This window comes from Ovis aries, chromosome 1, assembly GCF_016772045.2.
Source record: "Ovis aries strain OAR_USU_Benz2616 breed Rambouillet chromosome 1, ARS-UI_Ramb_v3.0, whole genome shotgun sequence".
NCBI lineage: Eukaryota > Metazoa > Chordata > Mammalia > Artiodactyla > Bovidae > Ovis > Ovis aries.
This window is the reverse complement of record NC_056054.1, coordinates 232,848,904-232,867,666: the sequence shown is the minus strand read 5'-3', so window position 1 is coordinate 232,867,666 and position 18,763 is coordinate 232,848,904. Positions and strand designations below refer to the sequence as shown.

At 40.7% G+C, this 18,763-nt stretch overlaps 1 protein-coding gene across 5 annotated transcripts in view; it reads right to left on the bottom strand.

Moving 5' to 3' along the window:
• PLCH1 (phospholipase C eta 1) overlaps positions 1–18,763 on the bottom strand; it is a 254,393-nt gene that overhangs the window by 44,241 nt on the left and 191,389 nt on the right. For all 5 annotated transcript variants that reach the window (XM_060394436.1, XM_060394445.1, XM_060394448.1 and 2 more), the window contains exon 11: positions 14,687–14,794. In XM_060394436.1, the coding sequence (XP_060250419.1) occupies positions 14,687–14,794 (108 nt within the window). The remainder of the gene's footprint in view (positions 1–14,686; positions 14,795–18,763) is intronic.

The window sequence follows — 18,763 nt, the reverse complement described above, 5'->3', positions numbered from 1 at the left end:
GGTCAGAGTCATAGGTACCAGAGAGTAGGACTCTGACACATCTTTTGGTGGCCACAAATCATTCCAATATGAGCAAAAGCCTAGAGAAAAAAGTATCAGTGAGAACTAGCAACCACATGAACATGGAGAAAAGAACACTGAGGACACTGATACAGCAACTAAGACTTTACACATTGCACTGCGGCTCACAAAGCATGGTCATATGGCAATGCTTCCTTTGAGCTGTGTAAGACCCGTTAAGGCTGTGTAGGTCTAGTCCAGTTTTACTCATAAGAGTAGAGAGGCAGAAAGATTCAATGACTTGTCCAAATGCACATGAAGTGTGAGAGTTGGAGCCTAAGACTTCCAATTCAAAATTCGGTGTGTATTTCATTACATGGTGCTACAGAAAAAGATAAGTTCCACTGTTACAAAAAAAGATAAATTTCTGAGTGAAATTAATCATGAACAGGCTCATATTTTAGATCATCTTTATTCCTATGTGACACCTGGGAAATAGATCATCACAAATCTACTGGAGAAAAACAGGTTTCACTTAAGGTCAGAAATGAATCTGAGAAAGAAGTCCAGGTCTCAAAGTACCAATAAGTTTCATCAAGTGACCCAGAGTCTGCAGGGAATACATGTGCTGGAAGGTCCAAAGGAGAAAGTGTGTAACAGCATGAGTGTGCCCAGTGTTGCACAAACACCCCCCAATAAGCATCAGCTTCCTTCCCTGCCTCAGGGCTATGTGAGGAGTTGGAGACAATGAGGAGATGAACTGTGGCAGCTATGCCCAAACAATTTCACCAGCAGCAAACAAGGCTAAAAATACAAAGCTGGGCCGACTGGGGCTGGTGAAATAATGAATACTTAACACAAAGGCTATAATTATTCATTTCACATCCTCTCAATATTTGGAGCAGCTGAAGGAATGATATTTCTGCCTGTTGGTCATTTCCTTCCCTGTGATTTACAGCACTGAGAATAAATAAATGTGTGGCTGAGGTTTCACTGGTGTATTATCATTTGACCCCGGAACTCAACAGCACTACTGAAGGAAAGCAGAGGTGGACACTTGACCTGGTGACTTGTCAGCCACCCTGCAGCTGCTGCAGGGACCAGAGAAGAAAGTCATGCCTCTTGCTCTTTTGTTCCCTGAGCCCACAAGGGAAGAGGATGCTGCAGGAGGAATAGGGAGAGGGGAGGGCAGCCCTCCAATATGGTCTGGGGTAGTTTCCACCTGAGCCCCAGTCGGGCTTCCTAATAGCCATCAGTGAAGTAAATATCTGCTGCTGCTGCTGCTGCTGCTGCTAAGTGGCTTCAGTCGTATCCGACTCTGTGCGACCCCATAGATGGCAGCCCACCAGGCTCCCCCGTCCCTGGGATTCTCCAGGCAAGGACACTGGAGTGGGTTGCCATTTCCTTCTCCAATGCAGGAAAGTGAAAAGTGAAAGTGAAGTTGCTCAGTCGTGTCCAACTTTTAGGGACCCCATGGACTGCAGCCTACCAGGCTCCTCCGTACATGGGATTTTCCAGGCAAGAGTACTGGAGTGGGGTGCCATTGCCTTCTCCAGAAGTAAACATGACCTAGGAATACTGACCACAAATAAAGAAGTCAAACACAAAACACATTCTTGTTTCATCTCCAGGGTGATATGAAAAGTGACTGGAAAACAAGAGGGCTGACCACTTCCAGGCCGGGGAGCAGCCAGAAGCAGGAGGGAGTGGGGTAGAGGGCTGCCTCGCAAAGAGAGACTCTCTCAGACACTGGTGCTCACCTGGGCTGCACACTGGAATCACCAGGGACCACAGCCCAAATGGATGACACAGAATCTCTGGGCTGGGACCAGTGCAGTAGGATTTTTTGAAAGCTCCCCCGTCATTGCAATGTGCAGCCAAAGTTGAAGGCCTCAACTTTAAAAACAAAAAGCAAAAACACTGGAATAACTCACCATCCCCAAATGTCTTTTCCCCCCTCTGGACTAGAGCAGCAGACAGGAAGGATAATACATTAGCTGCCCTTTGTGACAGCCTTAGAGCTCTCCAAGCTGGGCTGAAGAGCAGCGGGCTCTTAGCTATCCAATGCTCTGCAATTACTCCTGTCCTCTCCTGCCTGCTCCTTTAGCTCCCACTGAAACACCTTCTGCTCAGGACTTACATTAGCGATAATCATGCCACAGCTGCTATTCTTGTTACTGATTTTAGCTAACATTTATTGAGTATAAATTATTTGCCAGGCACTGTTCTGAGTTTTTTTACTGAGTATGAACTTAACTCAGCCATCATGATAATCATTTTCCTTTTTTTTTCCCTTCAGTTAAACAGTAATTTCATTCCTTTAGTACATAGTAGGCAATGGCACCCCGCTCCAGTACTCTTGCCTGGAAAATTCCATGGACGGAGGAGCCTGGTAGGCTGCAGTCCATGGGATCGCGAAGAGTCAGACACAACTGAGTGACTTCACTTTCACTTTTCACTTTCATGCATTGGAGAAGGAAATGGCAACACACTCCAGTGTTCTTGCCTGGAGAATCCCAGGGACGGGGGAGCCTGGTGGGCTCCCCTCTCTGGGGTCGCACAGAGTCGGACACAACTGAAATGACAGCAGCAGCAGCAGCAGTACATAGCAAGTCAAAATTATGCAGAGGATGAGAGTAGCTTATATTTCCAACCAGGAGAAGTCACTATTCCTTTTTTTAAAATTGAAGTATAGTTGATTTAAAATATTATATTAGTTTCAGAATGGGAAAAAATATTTGCAAACAATACAACCAACAAGAGATTAATCTCCAAAATATACAAACAGTTCGTGTAGCTCACTACCAAAAATAAAAAAAAACCCTATCAAAAAATGTGCAGAAGCACTCTGGAAAATAGTATGGAGGTTCCTCAGAAAACTAAAAATAGAATTACCATATGATCCAGCAATCCCACTCCTTGGCATATATCCAGACAAAACTATAATTGAAAAGATACATGCACCTTATGTTCATAACAGCAGTATTCACAATAGCCAAGACCTGGAAGCAACCTAAATGTCCATCAACAAAGGAACAGATAAAGAAGATGTGGTACATGTCTACAAGAAATACTACTCAGCTATAAAAAGGAATGAAATGATACTATTTGCAGCAACATGGATGCAATTAGAGGTTATTATACGAAGCCTCTCGATGAAAGTGAAAAAAAAGTGGAGAGTGAAAAAGTTGGCTTAAAGCTCAACATTCAGAAAATGAAGATCATGGCATCCGGTTCCATCACTTCATGGGAAATAGATGGGGAAACAGTGGAAACAGTGTCAGACTTTATTTTGGGGGGCTCCAAAATCACTGCAGATGGTGACTGCAGCCATGAAATTAAAAGACACTCCTTGGAAGAAAAGTTATGACCAACCTAGATAGCATATTCAAAAGCAGAGACATTACTTTGCCGACTAAGGTCCGTCTAGTTAAGGCTATGGTTTTTCCAGTGGTCATGTATGGATGTGAGAGTCGGACTGTGAAGAAGGCTGAGCACTGAAGAATTGATGCTTTTGAACTGTGGTGTTGGAGAAGACTCTTGAGAGTCCCTTGGACTGCAAGGAGATCCAACTAGTCCATTCTGAAGGGGATCAGCCCTGGGATTTCTTTGGAAGGAATGATGCTAAAGCTGAAACTCCAGTACTTTGGCCACCTCATGTGAAGAGTTGACTCATTGGAAAAGATTCTGATGCTGGGAGGGATTGGGGGCAGGAGGAGAAGGGGACGACAGAGGATGAGATGGCTGGAGGGCATCATTGACTCGATGGACATGAGTCTGAGTGAACTCCGGGAGTTGGTGATGGACAGGGAGGCCTGGCGTGCTGTGATTCATGCGGTCGCAAAGAGTCGGACACGGCTGAGCGACTGAACTGAACTGATACTAAGCAACGTAACAAGACGAATACCATATGATATCACGTATTGTGATATCTAAATTATGACACAAATGAACCTGTCTGTGAAACAGAATCAGGAACAGAGAGAATAGACAGGCAGTTGCTAAGGGGGAGGAGGAAGGGAGTTTGGAATTAGCAAACAAATTTTTGTTTTGGTGGGAACAGGAGGAAGGATTGGGAGTTTGGAATTAGCAGGTACAAGCTGATATATATAGAACGAGTAAACAACACGATCCTGGGATTTCCCTCGCAGTCCAGTGGTTAAGATTCCATGCTTCCACTGCAGGGGGCGTGGATTTGATCCTCAGTCAGGGAACCAGGATCCTGCATTCTGCACAACATGGCCGAAAAATTTAAGAAAGAAAAACCCAAGCTCTACTCTATAGCACAGGGAACTAAGATTACCATGCTAAGTAAATCAGACAGAGAAAGATGAATATCATATGACATCATGTGTCAATTGACTGACTGATACAGTAGGCTCTTATAATACAGAGCCGATTGATTAATATCATATGGGAACCTAGAAAAAGGATACAAATGAATTTATTTAGTTTGGGATTAGCAGATTCAAACTGATATATGTAGATATAGAACAAGGTCCTGGGACTTTTCTGGCACTCCAGGTCTAAATAAGTTCTGTTTCCAAATTTATTTAGAAAACAGAAAGACACTCACAGACAGAAAATAAACTTGTGCTTACCAAAAGGGAAAGGTGTCCTGGGGGAGGGATAAATTAGGAGGCTGGGATTAACAGATACACACTACTATGTATAAAACAGATAATCAACAAGGACTATACATCTTAGAGAACTCTACTCAACACTCGGTGTGTAACCTACAAGTGAAAAAAATCTGAAAAACATAGATATACATATAACTGAATCATATGGTACCTCTAATTTTTTATTTAAGGAACCTCTGTACTATTTTGCATAATGGCTGCACCAATTTACAGTACATGACCTGTGAACTTTGAGATGTTCAAGCTGGTTTTAGAAAAGGCAGAGGAACCAGAGATCAAATTGCCAATATCTATTGGATTATCGAAAAAACAAGAGAGTTCCAGAAAACATCTATTTCTGCTTGATTGACTATGCCAAAGCCTTTGACTGTGTGGATCACAACAAACTGTGGAAAATTCTGAAAGAGATGGGAATACCAGACCACCTGACCTGCCTCTTGAGAAACCTGTATGCAGGTCAGGAAGCAACAGTTAGAACTGGACATGGAACAACAGACTGGTTCCGAATAGGAAAAGGAGTATGTCAAGGCTGTATATTGTCACCTTGCTTATTTAACTTCTATGCAGAGTACATCATGAGAAATGCTGGGCTGGATGAAGCACAAGCTGGAACCAAGATTGCCGGGAGAAATATCAATAGCCTCAGATACGCAGATGACACCACCCTCATGGCAGAAAGCGAAGAAGAACTAAAAGGCCTCCTGATGAAAGTAAAAGACGAGAGTGAAAAAGTTGGCTTAAGTTCAACATTCAGAGGGCTAAGATCATGGCATCTGGTCCCATCACTTCAAGGCAAATAGAGGGGGAACAGTGAGAGACTTTATTTTGGGGCTCCAAAATCACTGCAGATGGTGACTGCAGCCATGAAATTAAAAGACACTTACTCCTTGGAAGGAAAGTTATGACCAACCTAGACAGCATATTAAAAAGCAGAGATATTACTTTGCCAACAGAGGTCCATCTAGTCAAAGCTATGGTTCTTCCAGTAGTCATGTATGGATGTGAGAGTTGGACTATAAAGAAAGCTGAGCGCCGAAGAATTGATGCTGTTGAACTGTGGTGTTGGAGAAGACTCTTGAGAGTCTCTTGGACAGCAAGGAGATCCAACCAGTCCATTCTAAAGGAAATCAGTCCTAAATATTCATTGACAGGACTGGTGTTGAAGCTGAAACTCCAATACTTTGGCCACCTGATGTGAAAAACTGACTCATTTGAAAAGACCTTGATGCTGGGAAAAATTGAGGGCAAGAGGAGAAGGGGACGACAGAGGATGAGACTGTGGGATGGCATCACCTACTCAATGGACATGAGTTTGAGTAAACTCCAGGAGTTGGTGAAGGACAGGGAAGCCTGGAGTGCTGCAGTCCATAGGGTCGCAAAGAGTCAGACATGATTGAGCGACTGAACTGAACTGCACCAATTTACATTCCCACCAACAGTGTAGGAAAGCTCCCCTTTATCCACACCCTCTCTACCATTTATTGTTTGTAGGGTTTTGTTTTTTTGTTTTATGATGGTCATTCTGACTGGTGTGAAGTGACACCTCATTGTAGTTTTGATCTGCATTTCTCTAATTATCAGTGATGTTGAGCATCTTTTCGTGCGACTCTTGGCCATCTGCATGTCTTCTTGGAGAAATGTCTCCTTAGATATTCTGTCCACTTTTTAATTGGGTTGTTTGTCTTTTAACATTGAGCTACATGAGCTGTTTGTATATTTTGGCAATTAATCCCTTGTCAGTCAATTTATTTGCAAATACCTTCTCCTGTTCTGTGGGTTGTCTTTTTGTTTTGTTTATGGCTTTCTTTGCTGTGCAAAAGCTTTTAAGTTTAGTTAGGTCCCATTGTTTATTTTTGCTTTTATTTTCATTACTCAAAGAGGTGGATAAAAAAGATATTGCTGCGACTTCTGTGAGAGAGTGTTCTTCCTATGATTTCCTCTAAAAGTTCTATAGTATCCAATCTTACATTTAAGTACCTAATCCATTTTGAGTTTATTTTTGTGTATGGTGTTAGGGAATATTCTAATTTCATTCTTTTACATGTTTTTATAGCTGTCTAGCTTTCCAACCACCGCTTATTAAAGAGACTATCTTTTCTCCATTGTGTATTCTTGCTTTCTTTGTCAGAGATTATAGATGTGTGGTTTATCTCCGGACTTTCTATCCTATAGTTCCACTGACCTATATCTGAATAAAGAAATTGTATAAGTGCATATACATTAGCATAGTGCTGGTACTAATAAGCTTTCAACAAATTGTTCACATTTAAAAGCTGATTTTAGCTTAGGTATAAAAAAATAACAGTACAATGGCAGGCAAATAGCAAAAGGTAATGTTTCTTTGGAGCTATTGAGCATACAGTTTAAAATATTATTAAATGCTGGAGAGGGTGTGGAGAAAAGGAACCCTCCTACACTGTTGGTGGGAATGCAAACTAGTACAGCCACTATAGACAACAGTGTGGAGATTCCTTAAAAACTGGAAATAGAATTGCCTTATGACCCAGCAATCCCACTGCTGGAAATACACATCAAGGAAACCAGAATTGAAAGAGACACGTGTACCCCAATGTTCATCGCAGCACTGTTTATAATAGCCAGGACATGGAAGCAACCTAGATGTCCATCAGCAGATGAATGGATAAGAAAGCTGTGGTACATATACACAATGGAATATTACTCAGCCATTAAAAAGAATACATTTGAATCAGTTCTAATGAGGTGGATGAAACTAGCGCCTATTATACAGAGTGAAGTAAGCCAGAAAGAAAAACACCAATACAGTACACTAATGCATAAATATGGAATTTAGAAAGATGGTAACGATAACCCTGTATGCGAAACAGCAAAAGAGATGTAGATGTATAGAACAGTTTTTTGGACTCTGTCGGAGAGGGAGAGGGTGGGATGATTTGGGAGAATGGCATTGAAACATGTATAGTAGATGGATGAAACTGGAGCCAATTATACAGAGTGAAGTAAGCCAGGAAGAAAAACACCAATACAGTATACTAACACATATATATGGAATTTAGAAAGATGGCAATGACGACCCTGTATGCAAGACAGGAAAAAAGACACAGATGTGTATAACGGACTTTTGGACTCAGAGGGAGAGGGAGAGAGTGGGATGATTTGGGAGAATGGCATTCTAACATGTATACTATCATGTAAGAATTGAATCACCAGTCTATGTCTGACGCAGGATACAGCATGCTTGGGGCTGGTGCATGGGGATGACCCACAGAGATGTTATGGAGAGGGAGGTGGGAGGGGGTTCATGTTTGGGAACGCCTGTAAGAATGAAAGATTTTAAAATTAAAAAAATAAATAACTAAAAAATATATCATAAAAAAAATGACGCCAGCAGCAGCTGTTGGGTGAAGGTATGAAACCATCCTTCTTGTTAAGTTTAGCTGTTAGCTATGTCTGTAACCTGCAGTTAACTGTGAATGATTCAGCGTCCTTAAAAAAAAAAAAAGAAAAGAAACATGTATAATATCATATATGGAACGAATCGCCAGTCCAGGTTCGATGCATGATACTGGATGCTTGGGGCTGGTGCACTGGGATGACCCAGAGGGATGGTACGAGGAGGGAGGAGGGAGGGGGGTTCAGGATGGGGAACACGTGTATACCTGTGGTGGATTCATGTTGATGTATGGCAAAACCAATACAATATTGTAAAGTAATTAACCTCCAATTAAAATAAATAAATTTATATTTAAAAATAAGTACATAGATAAATAATATTTTTAGAGCAACACCTCTTTAGATACTTTAAGAAAAACAAAAAATACTGTTCAAAATGAATACGTCTGGGTTCATACATCTATACATACATGTGGGTTTATATACAACAGTGTACCTTCATGCTTTGATATCTTCCCCTCTCCAGTGACAGAAAAACAAAGAGAAAAGTCATAAGTTTGTCAAAATAAAATACACAAGATCACTGCAGATCATAAATGTGTGAGCTCCATATTCACAGAGGACACAGGTGACCAAGAATTTAGCTCTTATAGTACAATAGAAACTAAAGGTGCTCCACATGCTTTGGGAGATTAGAGCAGGCCTCACAATGTGAAACCAAGGTGGTGAAGAAAGCTGGAATGGAAGCCTTACTTATGGGCTTATGCATGCTCAGTTGCTTCAGTCGTGTCCAACTCTTTGCGACCCTATGGACTGTAGCCCTCCAGGCTCCTCTGTCCATGGGGATTCTCCAGGCAAGAATACTGGAGTGGGTTGCCATGCCCTCCTCCAGGGGATCTTTGCAACCCAGGGACTGAACTGGTGTCTCTTATGTCTCCTGTAACGGCAGGCAAATTCTTTACCGCTAGCACCACCTGGGAAGCCCCTCACTTATAATAGGAAGCAATAAAAAAACTACTATGAGGAAGATTCAAAATTGAATATCAAAAGAGTTAAGAATAAGAAGACAACCAAAATGTTCACTTGTTTGGTGACTGAATGGGAAATATCTTCAACATCTCCAGTGGCAGGGAACTCCAATCAATCGATCAATGTAAGGTCTAGTTAGGAACTTGGGACACAGGTAGGCTGTATTTATGTGTGTTTGTGCCAGGTGGAGTGGTGCTTAGAGTTCAAGTGGAAGCAATCTCCATACTACTAGAGAAGCAGGTTAAATAGACAGAGGGAAAGAATGGAAGGGGGAAAAAATTCCACTGAAAACTGAACCTTCAACTCCAAATTCTAAAATTCATGTGGAAGACTAACGCTAAGATGAAGTGCCAAAAATACCAACACATGAAAAGGAAACCCACTCACTTTGAATGAAATATGTTCATATGCTCAAAGATATAAAGAAATAGTCTCATAAAAAGAACAAGAAACTAAGAAGCCAAAGAGTAAAATAAAAACTAGTGTCTATGAAAAAACAATAAAAACATTTTATAAATCAAGTACATAGTCATTGAAATGAAAAGAATAGCTGGGGTAAACTCTAGATCAGGCATAGCCAAAGAGATAAGAAATGAATTGGAAAATAATACTATAGCTAGTACCCCAAATCAGCAGAGACAAAGAAAACATTAAAGAATAATTGACAGATAATTAAGAAAGAGAGTAAACTAAGACTCTAACCTAAATCTAACTGTACTGCCAGAAAAAGGGAAATGATGAAATGGCATAAAAACGATATTCAAAGAAAAAATGGCTGAGATTTCTCTAGAATGAAAGAAAACATAGGTTCTCTAGTAAGAAGTGAATACTGAGTGCTAAGAAAAATAACTGACTCTCAGTTATTTAATAGTGAGGTCACAGAACATTTAGAATAGAAAGAGAAGATGAATTACCAACAAGGAATAATTGTGGAAAACAAGGTTACCAAGGGGGAACAAGGAGGAAAGAGATAAACTTGGAGACTGGGATTGACATATACATACTACTATATATAAAACAGGTAACTAATTAAAACCTATTGTATAGCACAGAGAACTCTACTTAAAACTCTACCCATCTATAGGGGAAAAGAATATAAAAAACAGTGGATATATGTATAACTGATTCACTTGCTGCACAGCAGAAACTAACACAACATTGTAAATCAACTGTGCTTCCATAAAAATTAAAGAAGACAAAGAATAGTTGAGTTCTCAGTAATGGTAATTTTCAGAAGATAATACCTTTGAAATATAAGAGAAATACCTACGTATACATATAGATAACACATACTGTACACTAGACCTTAAATGTTCATTACCTTAACTCTCTGGCAGGGCAAGGAGGAAGAAATTGTATCATATATTAGAAAATAGCTGGAATTTTCAGCTCACCTTCCACTCCTCACCCTTTGTCACCGGGATGCAGCAGCAGGCCTGGCACGTGGGCATTTACTGAGTAACAGGGATCTCACAATATCATGAGGGAATTCATTCCTTCCCTGAGTGCTGACACGTCTTCAACCAACAAGATTCTTAATCCTCAAAATGGCTCAAATCATACAATGAACAACTTATGAAAGAAGCTCAATCTGAGGTGGTCAGAAGGGAGCAGACTATTAAGGTGTTTACTGTGAGACATACGCAGAGTGAATATGATTTGGGGGTATTAATACGACACAAAAAGTGGTTGCATGTTACTCTACAAAGGCTCATTTAAACTTGTTGGAAAGCTTGGTGTCCACAGGATGAGCTTCACGTAGGTGACAGTTTGATATTTGTGCTTAAGAAACTGGTTGAACTCAGCTTCAGAGAGTGCAGGGGGAAGAAAAGATATCAAATAACTCAGCAGAAGAGTAAAACAATCTGTAAGGTTGAAATACGGGCTAGAAAGTCTGTAAGGCACACTGACATTAGAGGACCCCAAAAAGATGAATAATGGTGAGCTGGCCTCACTGAATCACATCTGTTAGATTACTGCTCTGTGGCTGAAAGGAAATTGTCCCCCGAGTCTTTGATCTGTGTGCTTCCTGGGTCATTGAACACATCAGCTTTATCTATGGCTTATTACATCATAAGCCAGATTTTCTCTATGGCTGAAGCCTCGAAATAATAGGGCAGATGCCTAAATGATTCAATTAATTCAACAACAGAAAACATTTATTAAAAGAGCAAAAGTTTTCAGTGTGGGTATGGGTTTGAATTCCTTAGACAGTAGACTAAGAGGAGAAAGAGGGCCAGCATGAGGGTCCTGCCTTCCACTTTGCTCCTAACCCCGAGGTGAAGCTGGGCGAGCCGCAAATCCTGCCCCTGACCTTTACATCTGCTGTGCCCTCTGCCTGGAACATTCCTCAGATATCACTATGGCTAACTTCACTTCCTTCAAGTCTTTGCCCATGTGTTACCTTCTCTGTGGGACCTTTCCTGGCTCTCACATCTAAACCTTCCATAGACCATTTGCACATTTCTTCTCTCCCTTTCCCCCTTATTACTTATCACTTGCCTAGTACACATGCTACTTATTTGCTGTGTTTCTTGTCTGTCTTCCCTTCTCCCACCAAGGTACAGACTCCACAAAGGCAAAGACTGTTCTGCTTTGTTCATTAATATGTGCCCAACATCTACAGCACACTGGCTGCACCTCCATAAAAATCTGGTGAGTGTGCAAATGAATCTTGCATAAGCCCCATGACAGCTAGCATTCCAGTATCCCTGAATGCTAAGCTAAAAATCTTTATCTGTTGCAATAATTCAGATATAACTTATAAATCTAACCACATTCTGTTAACTCCAAACTGAGGTTAAGAACTTCCTCTAAGGTAATTATCGGTTTCATACCAACCATGCACAGTACATACGCTTTTGTAGAAATCTGATCACTCGGTTTAGGTCAGGCAATTTACATTCAACACTCAGATAAGGCATCTGAGCCCTCTGCTGACAGCGAAACTAGAAATTGACTGATTGCAGGATAATGCTTTGGCTTTCTAAATACAGTACTGCCTTTTCTCAGAAGAGCTCTGAGAGAGAGAAAATAGAGAAAACAGATCTGAAAAGCATGAGTAAAAATCTTATCTATTTCTGCTAGAATGTTGGTTTCTGCATATATTTTCTCTCCTAAAGTCTAACAAAGAGACACCTGTAAAATGTTATAGGTAAGGTGCTCTTCACATTCACTTTAGGCCCAAATCAAAGAATCCAAGTGAAAGATCGTGCCTATCTTTATGGAATCATGTTCCAAACTGTCTACCTATATGGGTGCCTAGACATCAACCAAGAGATTATGAAGCTTGAGATAAACCCAGATGGAAAGTTTCACAAGTGAAGTAATTGATTTGCTTCCATAACACTTTAGCTAATTCTCTTTTGTAATTATAGATATTTAACTTAGAAAGTTAGAAGGCTCACTGACATTAGAAGAAATTTTGTACTATTGGGTAGATTTAGAAACTAGAATAACGTGTTTCCTCAGAGCAATAAATACTATTGTAATAATAGTAAGTCCAGTGGTCACGTATGGATGTGAGAGTTGGACTGTGAAGAAGGCTGAGCACTGAAGAATTGATGCTTTTGAACTGTGGTGTTGGAGAAGACTCATGAGAGTCCCTTGGACTGCAAGGAGATCCAACCAGTCCATTCTGAAGGAGATCAGCCCTGGGATTTCTTTGGAAGGAATGATGCTAAAGCTGAAACTCCAGTACTTTGGCCACCTCATGCGAAGAATTGACTCATTGGAAAAGACTGTGATGCTGGAAGGGATTGGGGGCAGGAGGAGAAGGGGACGACAGAGGATGAGGTGGCTGGATGGCATCACCGACTCGATGGACAAGAGTTTGGGTGAACTCCGGGAGTGGGTGATGAATAGGGAGGCCTGGCGTGCTGCAATTCATGGGGTCGCAGAGAGTCGGACACAACTGAGTGACTGAACTGAACTGAATAGTAGCTAAATTTCCACCACTCATTTTCACTAAAAACTACATTCCCTAAACACATAACTTGGCCAAGACTCTTCTTTCCTTGGGACTTCCCTGGTAGTCCAGTGGCTAAGACTCTGCGCTCCCAACACAGGAAGCTCGGGTTTGATCACTGGTCAGGGAACTAGATTCCACATGCCAAACCTAGGAGTTCACATGCCGCAGTGAAGACGGAAAATCCCAAGAGCCATAACAAAGACCCGGTGTAGTCAAATAAATAAATAAAAATAAACACTCTGTTTATTGCTTCCAAACTGTGGACTACTCCGAAGCTGGCAACCAAGAAAACAAGCGGAAACAAGAGGCAAAGATACTGAAATTCAGAGACAAACATCTGGTTTGTAAAATAAAGCTTAGAAAAAGAACTAAATTATCTATAATCACAAGTAATTACCAAAATGGCAAGTAGCTATAAGAGCAAAAACAAAGAAACTAAAATATTAACTGTATTTTCACTTATGTAAATCTATTTAGATTAATTTTCTGTAACCATAGCCTTATTCATGGTATTTAATTGAGCTAATAAAATCTGTTAAAAGGCAATAGATTAATACAGATGGTAACTTTTTCTTTTCATTTCAAGGCTGAATCTTGTCCATGTCATCCCTTCTAAAATGCATGAAAGCCAAGAAAGAACTATCTACTGAGACTTCAATTGTCATTAAACTCTTCCCCTCTTTGAAAATAATACCAGCTCTCTTTAATACCTAGAGGAAGCCACTGCCATTATTATTATCTCAAAGAAAGAAGACTGTTTTTAACGATGTAATAATTGAATTCAGGGCAATACTGTAAATTAGAAGATTTTGTGTAATATTTTCTTTTTTAGGAGGTAGGATTCTAGTTCTGACATCTAAAGAAATACTACTGTTCTGTAGAAAGGAAATTGTAAACTCTACGACAAATTAACGTGAGCAGGCGCTACTCTCAGATCGTCACATGATCCTGGAAATCACGTGAGCTACAGAAGGTGGGGGAGGTCAAGAAGGGATGGGGGATAGGGAGGTCTTTAAGCCTTACATTTCCCCCAGGTTTGCATTTCCATTGGAGTACCTGGCTAACTGGTGCTGCTCTGTTTAAAAACAGAGCTCCTTGCTCTAGGACAGAAGTCTGAAGCAACAAGCAGGTGACAAACTGCTCTTTGCCATTTTGTCTAACATGCGGCAAATTAAAGTTTTAGCCAAGAGTCTCATTGTCTGGAAGAACCTGGAGATCTTCTGGTCCAAGGTGCATTCTCTCAGGGAGGGGATGAGCATTCTAGAGAAGCAGATCCTCTTGCAGCTGGGTTCTGAGAGCCAGCTTTGAATGGCAGCATGGTGGAGCTATAAGCAGGAAGCAGGGTGACAAGCTAAAGTCAGTTTATTTCACCAGACAGTGACGTTTCCAACTGCAATTTGAGTTTTGACCAAGTTGTAGTAGGAGGGAATTGGTCCCTGGAGAGAGGGTCAGATGGGTTAATCACTAAGATTCCTTCCAACTCTAAGACACAACAATCCTAGACTCAGTCACTCAGTAAACATTTGGGAGTCCTGTGCGCCAGCACACAACGTGATTTTCAATACATATCCTTTCTACACTACAGCCACCATATTTGTGAATATTGCAGCACAGCAGCAGTTTTTACTATCGCACATGGAGGGTAAAAATTACGGCCAAGCCTGTAACTTACATAGTGGAGCTTGAACTTGCACTCATCTTCAATTTCATCTGCGCTGTCTTCATCAGAAACTTCTCCTTCTTCGGCATCATCTCCAAGGTGGTAAGGCAACTTCTTACCCTGAAATGAAACAAAGCACCCAATTTAAAAATGAAAATACAGGGACTTTCCTGGTGGGCCTGCCTGCTAAGGCAGGGAACACAGGTTCAATTCCTGATGTGGGCAGATCCCACATGCTTCAGGGCAGCTACTGAGGCCTCACACGTAGAGCCCATGCTCTGCAACACCAGAAGCCACCACGATAAGAAGCCCACAGACCACAGTGAAGAGTGGTCCCCACTCACCACAACTAGAGAAAGCAACAAAGATCCAGTGCAGCCATAAATGAATTTTAAAAAAAACGAAAATTCAGCAAGATAGAGGCATGAGGATGAAGAGGTACAAAATACTATGTGTAAAATAAGCTACAAGGACATATTGTACAGCATAGGGAAATAGTCATTATTTTATAGCAACTTTAAATTGAGTCTAATCTATAAAAATATTGAATCACTATGTTATATACTTGAAGCTAGTATAATGTTGTAAATTAACTATACTTCAGTTAAACAACAAAATACAAAATAAAAATGAAAATTCACAATAGCCAAAAAGTGGAAATAACCCAGTGTCTACTAACGGATGAAAGGATAAGCAAAATGTGGTACACAGACATTGAAATATTAGTCAGCTTTTTTAAAGTGAGGAAATTCTGACTCTTGCTACAACATGGATGAACCCTAAGGATATTAGGCTAAAGGAATTAAGCCAGTCACAACAGAGTATAATATGATTCCACTTATATAAGGTACCCAGAGTAGCCAAATTCATAGAAACAAGAAGTAAAGCAGGGGTCTCCAGGAGGTGGGAGGACGAGGAGGGGTTTAATGACTATGAAGTTTCAGTTTGCAAGGAAAGCTCTTTCTGTACAAGGTAATGTGAAAGTACTTAACACTCCTGAACTGTATACTTACAGATGGTTAAGATGGCAGGTAAGTCTTATGCTGTATTTTACCACAATTAAAAATAATTTTTAAAAATTGAAAAATGAAAATAAAATGTGTTATTCCTTACTTCAGACTAACTTGAAGGCAGATTGCTTGAATTAGGGACAAAACAAAAGGGGAAGAGACTTTAAAGAAAAGGCATTTTTATTACTTCCAAAGAAGGCTGAGCACCAAACAATCGATGCTTTTGAGCTGTGGTGCTGGGGAAGATTCTTGAGAGTCCCTTGGACAGCAAGGAGATCAAACCAGCCAATCTGAAAGGAAATCAACCCTGAATATTCACTGGAGGGAGTGACGCTGAAGTTCCAATACTGTGGCCACCTGACTCACTGGAGAGGACCCTGAAGCTGGGAAAGGTTGAGCGCAGGAGGAGAAAGGCACTATAGAGGATGGGATGATTGGATGGCATAATCGACTCAATGGACATGAGTTTGAGCAAACTCCAGGAGACAGTGAAGGGCAGGGAAGCCTGGGGTGCTGCAGTCCATGGGGTTACAAAGAGTTGGATGCGATAGCAACTGAAAAACGACAAGTAGGGGTACTATATTAACAAATGAAAGTCAGACCAGGCTTCTGTTTGAGAATATATGACTTGCCATAATAGGCATCACCCCACCCCATGTCCTTAGAGCAGTTTGTTCTCCTGAGCAGATTCAAAGTGCCCTTCCCTCCTGCTGGGGATCCCCTCTGCACAGAGCAGGCCAGTTTTTATGAGAGGACAGTGCAATGATATGCCTGCCCAGCTGGAGCTCACCCCTCACAACCAATCACTAACATACTTCAGGAATCAGGGGCTTTTGGAAAATGAGGGGGGATTCCTATGGCAAAAGGGTAGAAAACCCAAGTTATAGAATTACATGCTCATTATGATCTCAGTGATGTATAAAAACTCAAGGAAAAACCCTGGCAAAAAATATGGTCCATTATTAAGAGTACAAATCTCTGGATAACAGCACTACGGATGATAGCTATTTTCTCCTTTCCTACATTTCCAAATTTATATTCAGAAAAAGAAAAAGTAAATACCAGGAGGCATGGCCCAGCGGCCTGTTAAGAGCTGCTAGGGAAGCTAATCATCTATATCGGTAAAGAATCATACTTGCAAGCAGAAAGGAAAATTAATAGGAAAATGAATCCCTCCCCAAATCTTGGGGGTGTGGGGAGACAGAATCAGGTTCTGTGGCTAAGCGGCCAAGGTCACAGTGGTAGGCAGCCTCTAAAACAGCCACAATGGCTCCTTCCTCTCGGTTTTTCATGCCCTTCTAGAATTCTTCCTCCTTGATTGTGGGCTGGACCGAGTGCTTCCTTCTAATGAACGGAAGACAGCAAAAGCAAATTGTCTAATAACTCTAGTTCTATGAGGGGATTCCTAAACACATAAAGCTGGGGGAAATTCTTTAAACATAGAAGGATGTGCAAATGCTTGGCAGCCAAAATTAATAATACATTTCTAAATATCTTCCCAAACAACTAACCAGGCTGTCTTTTCTAAACTCAGGTTCCAGGGACTTCTAGTATTTCTGCTTTTCATACCATGGCTGGCCCACCTTCGGCACCTGGATCTTCCCTCATCCGCTTCTCTTACTTCCGCGGGGCCAACAGCATAGTCAGATTTTCAGAGAACTCCTCCCTCCCAGTTTTCCTGTGCCTTCCCTGATACCCAAGCACTTGGCCTTGAGTGCTTCGCATAGTGATAAATTCAAAGTTGGTTAAATCATTTGTGTAATAAAAACAAAATCTATATTAAGAATCCAAACTCAGGGTTTGAATACGTAAATATTTTCTTCAAATTACAAAAGGATGTTTATAAGTTTAAAAAGTTGGTATTTAATTTGCCTTCATACCACTATGTAATACAGTTCTTGTTTGTAAGTGCTATTCACGAAGTGAAAACTACATTCTTTGCCATAAGAATATACATAATGTAGATATATAATTATGAGTATATATATACATTTTTACTATGATTCTAATTTAGAATAGCAAAATATTATTTTCACTTCTTCCTGTATATCTTTAATAACAAGGTAGCTTGGAACTAAGGTACTGATGTCTATATATTACTTTAAGTCTTATTGATAGAAGGTCCCTATAAAATAAGTTTTATATCTCTTCACTTTAAAGAGCATTGTAGAATAGCTAAGATAATATGTCTAGCAGTACCGGAAATAAGGTACTCAATTAGGTGGTGACCAGACATATTCAGGGATATATGAACCTCCTTCATTTATTCACCACCAATTAATTTATTCAGTCAAATTTGTTTTGAGCCCAATGACAAACACCAAGATGGAGCTGTACAGACGACATTTAAAACCTAGTGACAGCAATTCCCTCTCTTGAAATACCATCTTAGTCAATGCTTTTTCAACTGGTTTTAATTGGAGGATGATTGCTTTACAATGTTATGTTGGTTTCTGCCACACCACAGAGTAAACCAGCCGCAAGTATACATACGCCCCCTTCCTCATGAATCTCCCCCCGCAACCCCATCCCACCCTTCTAGGTTGTCACAGACCACAGGGTTGAGCTCTGTGTTATACATATGGTTTATATAACTAGCTATCTATTTTACATATGGTAATGTAGATGTTTCAATGCTACTCTCTCAATTCATCCCCCCTACTTCCTTGGCTGTGCCCACAAGTCTGTTCTCTATGTCTGTGTCTCTATTCCAGCCCTGCAAATAGGTTCATCAGTACCTTTTTTCTAGATTCCATATATATGCGTCAATATACAATATTTGTATTTATCTTTCTGACTCAACTTCACTGTGGATAATAGACTCTAGGTTCACCCACCTCACTAGAACTAATTTAAATTTGTTTCTTTTTAGGGCTGAGTAATATTCCACTGTATATATGTACCACCACTTCCTTATCCATTTATCTGTTGACAGGCATTCTGACTGGTGTGCTGCTGCTGCTGCTGCTAAGTCACTTCAGTTGTGTCTGACGCTGTGCGACCCCATAGACGGCAGCCCACAAGGCTCCCCCATCCCTGGGATTCTCCAGACAAGAACACTGGAGTGGGTTGCCATTTC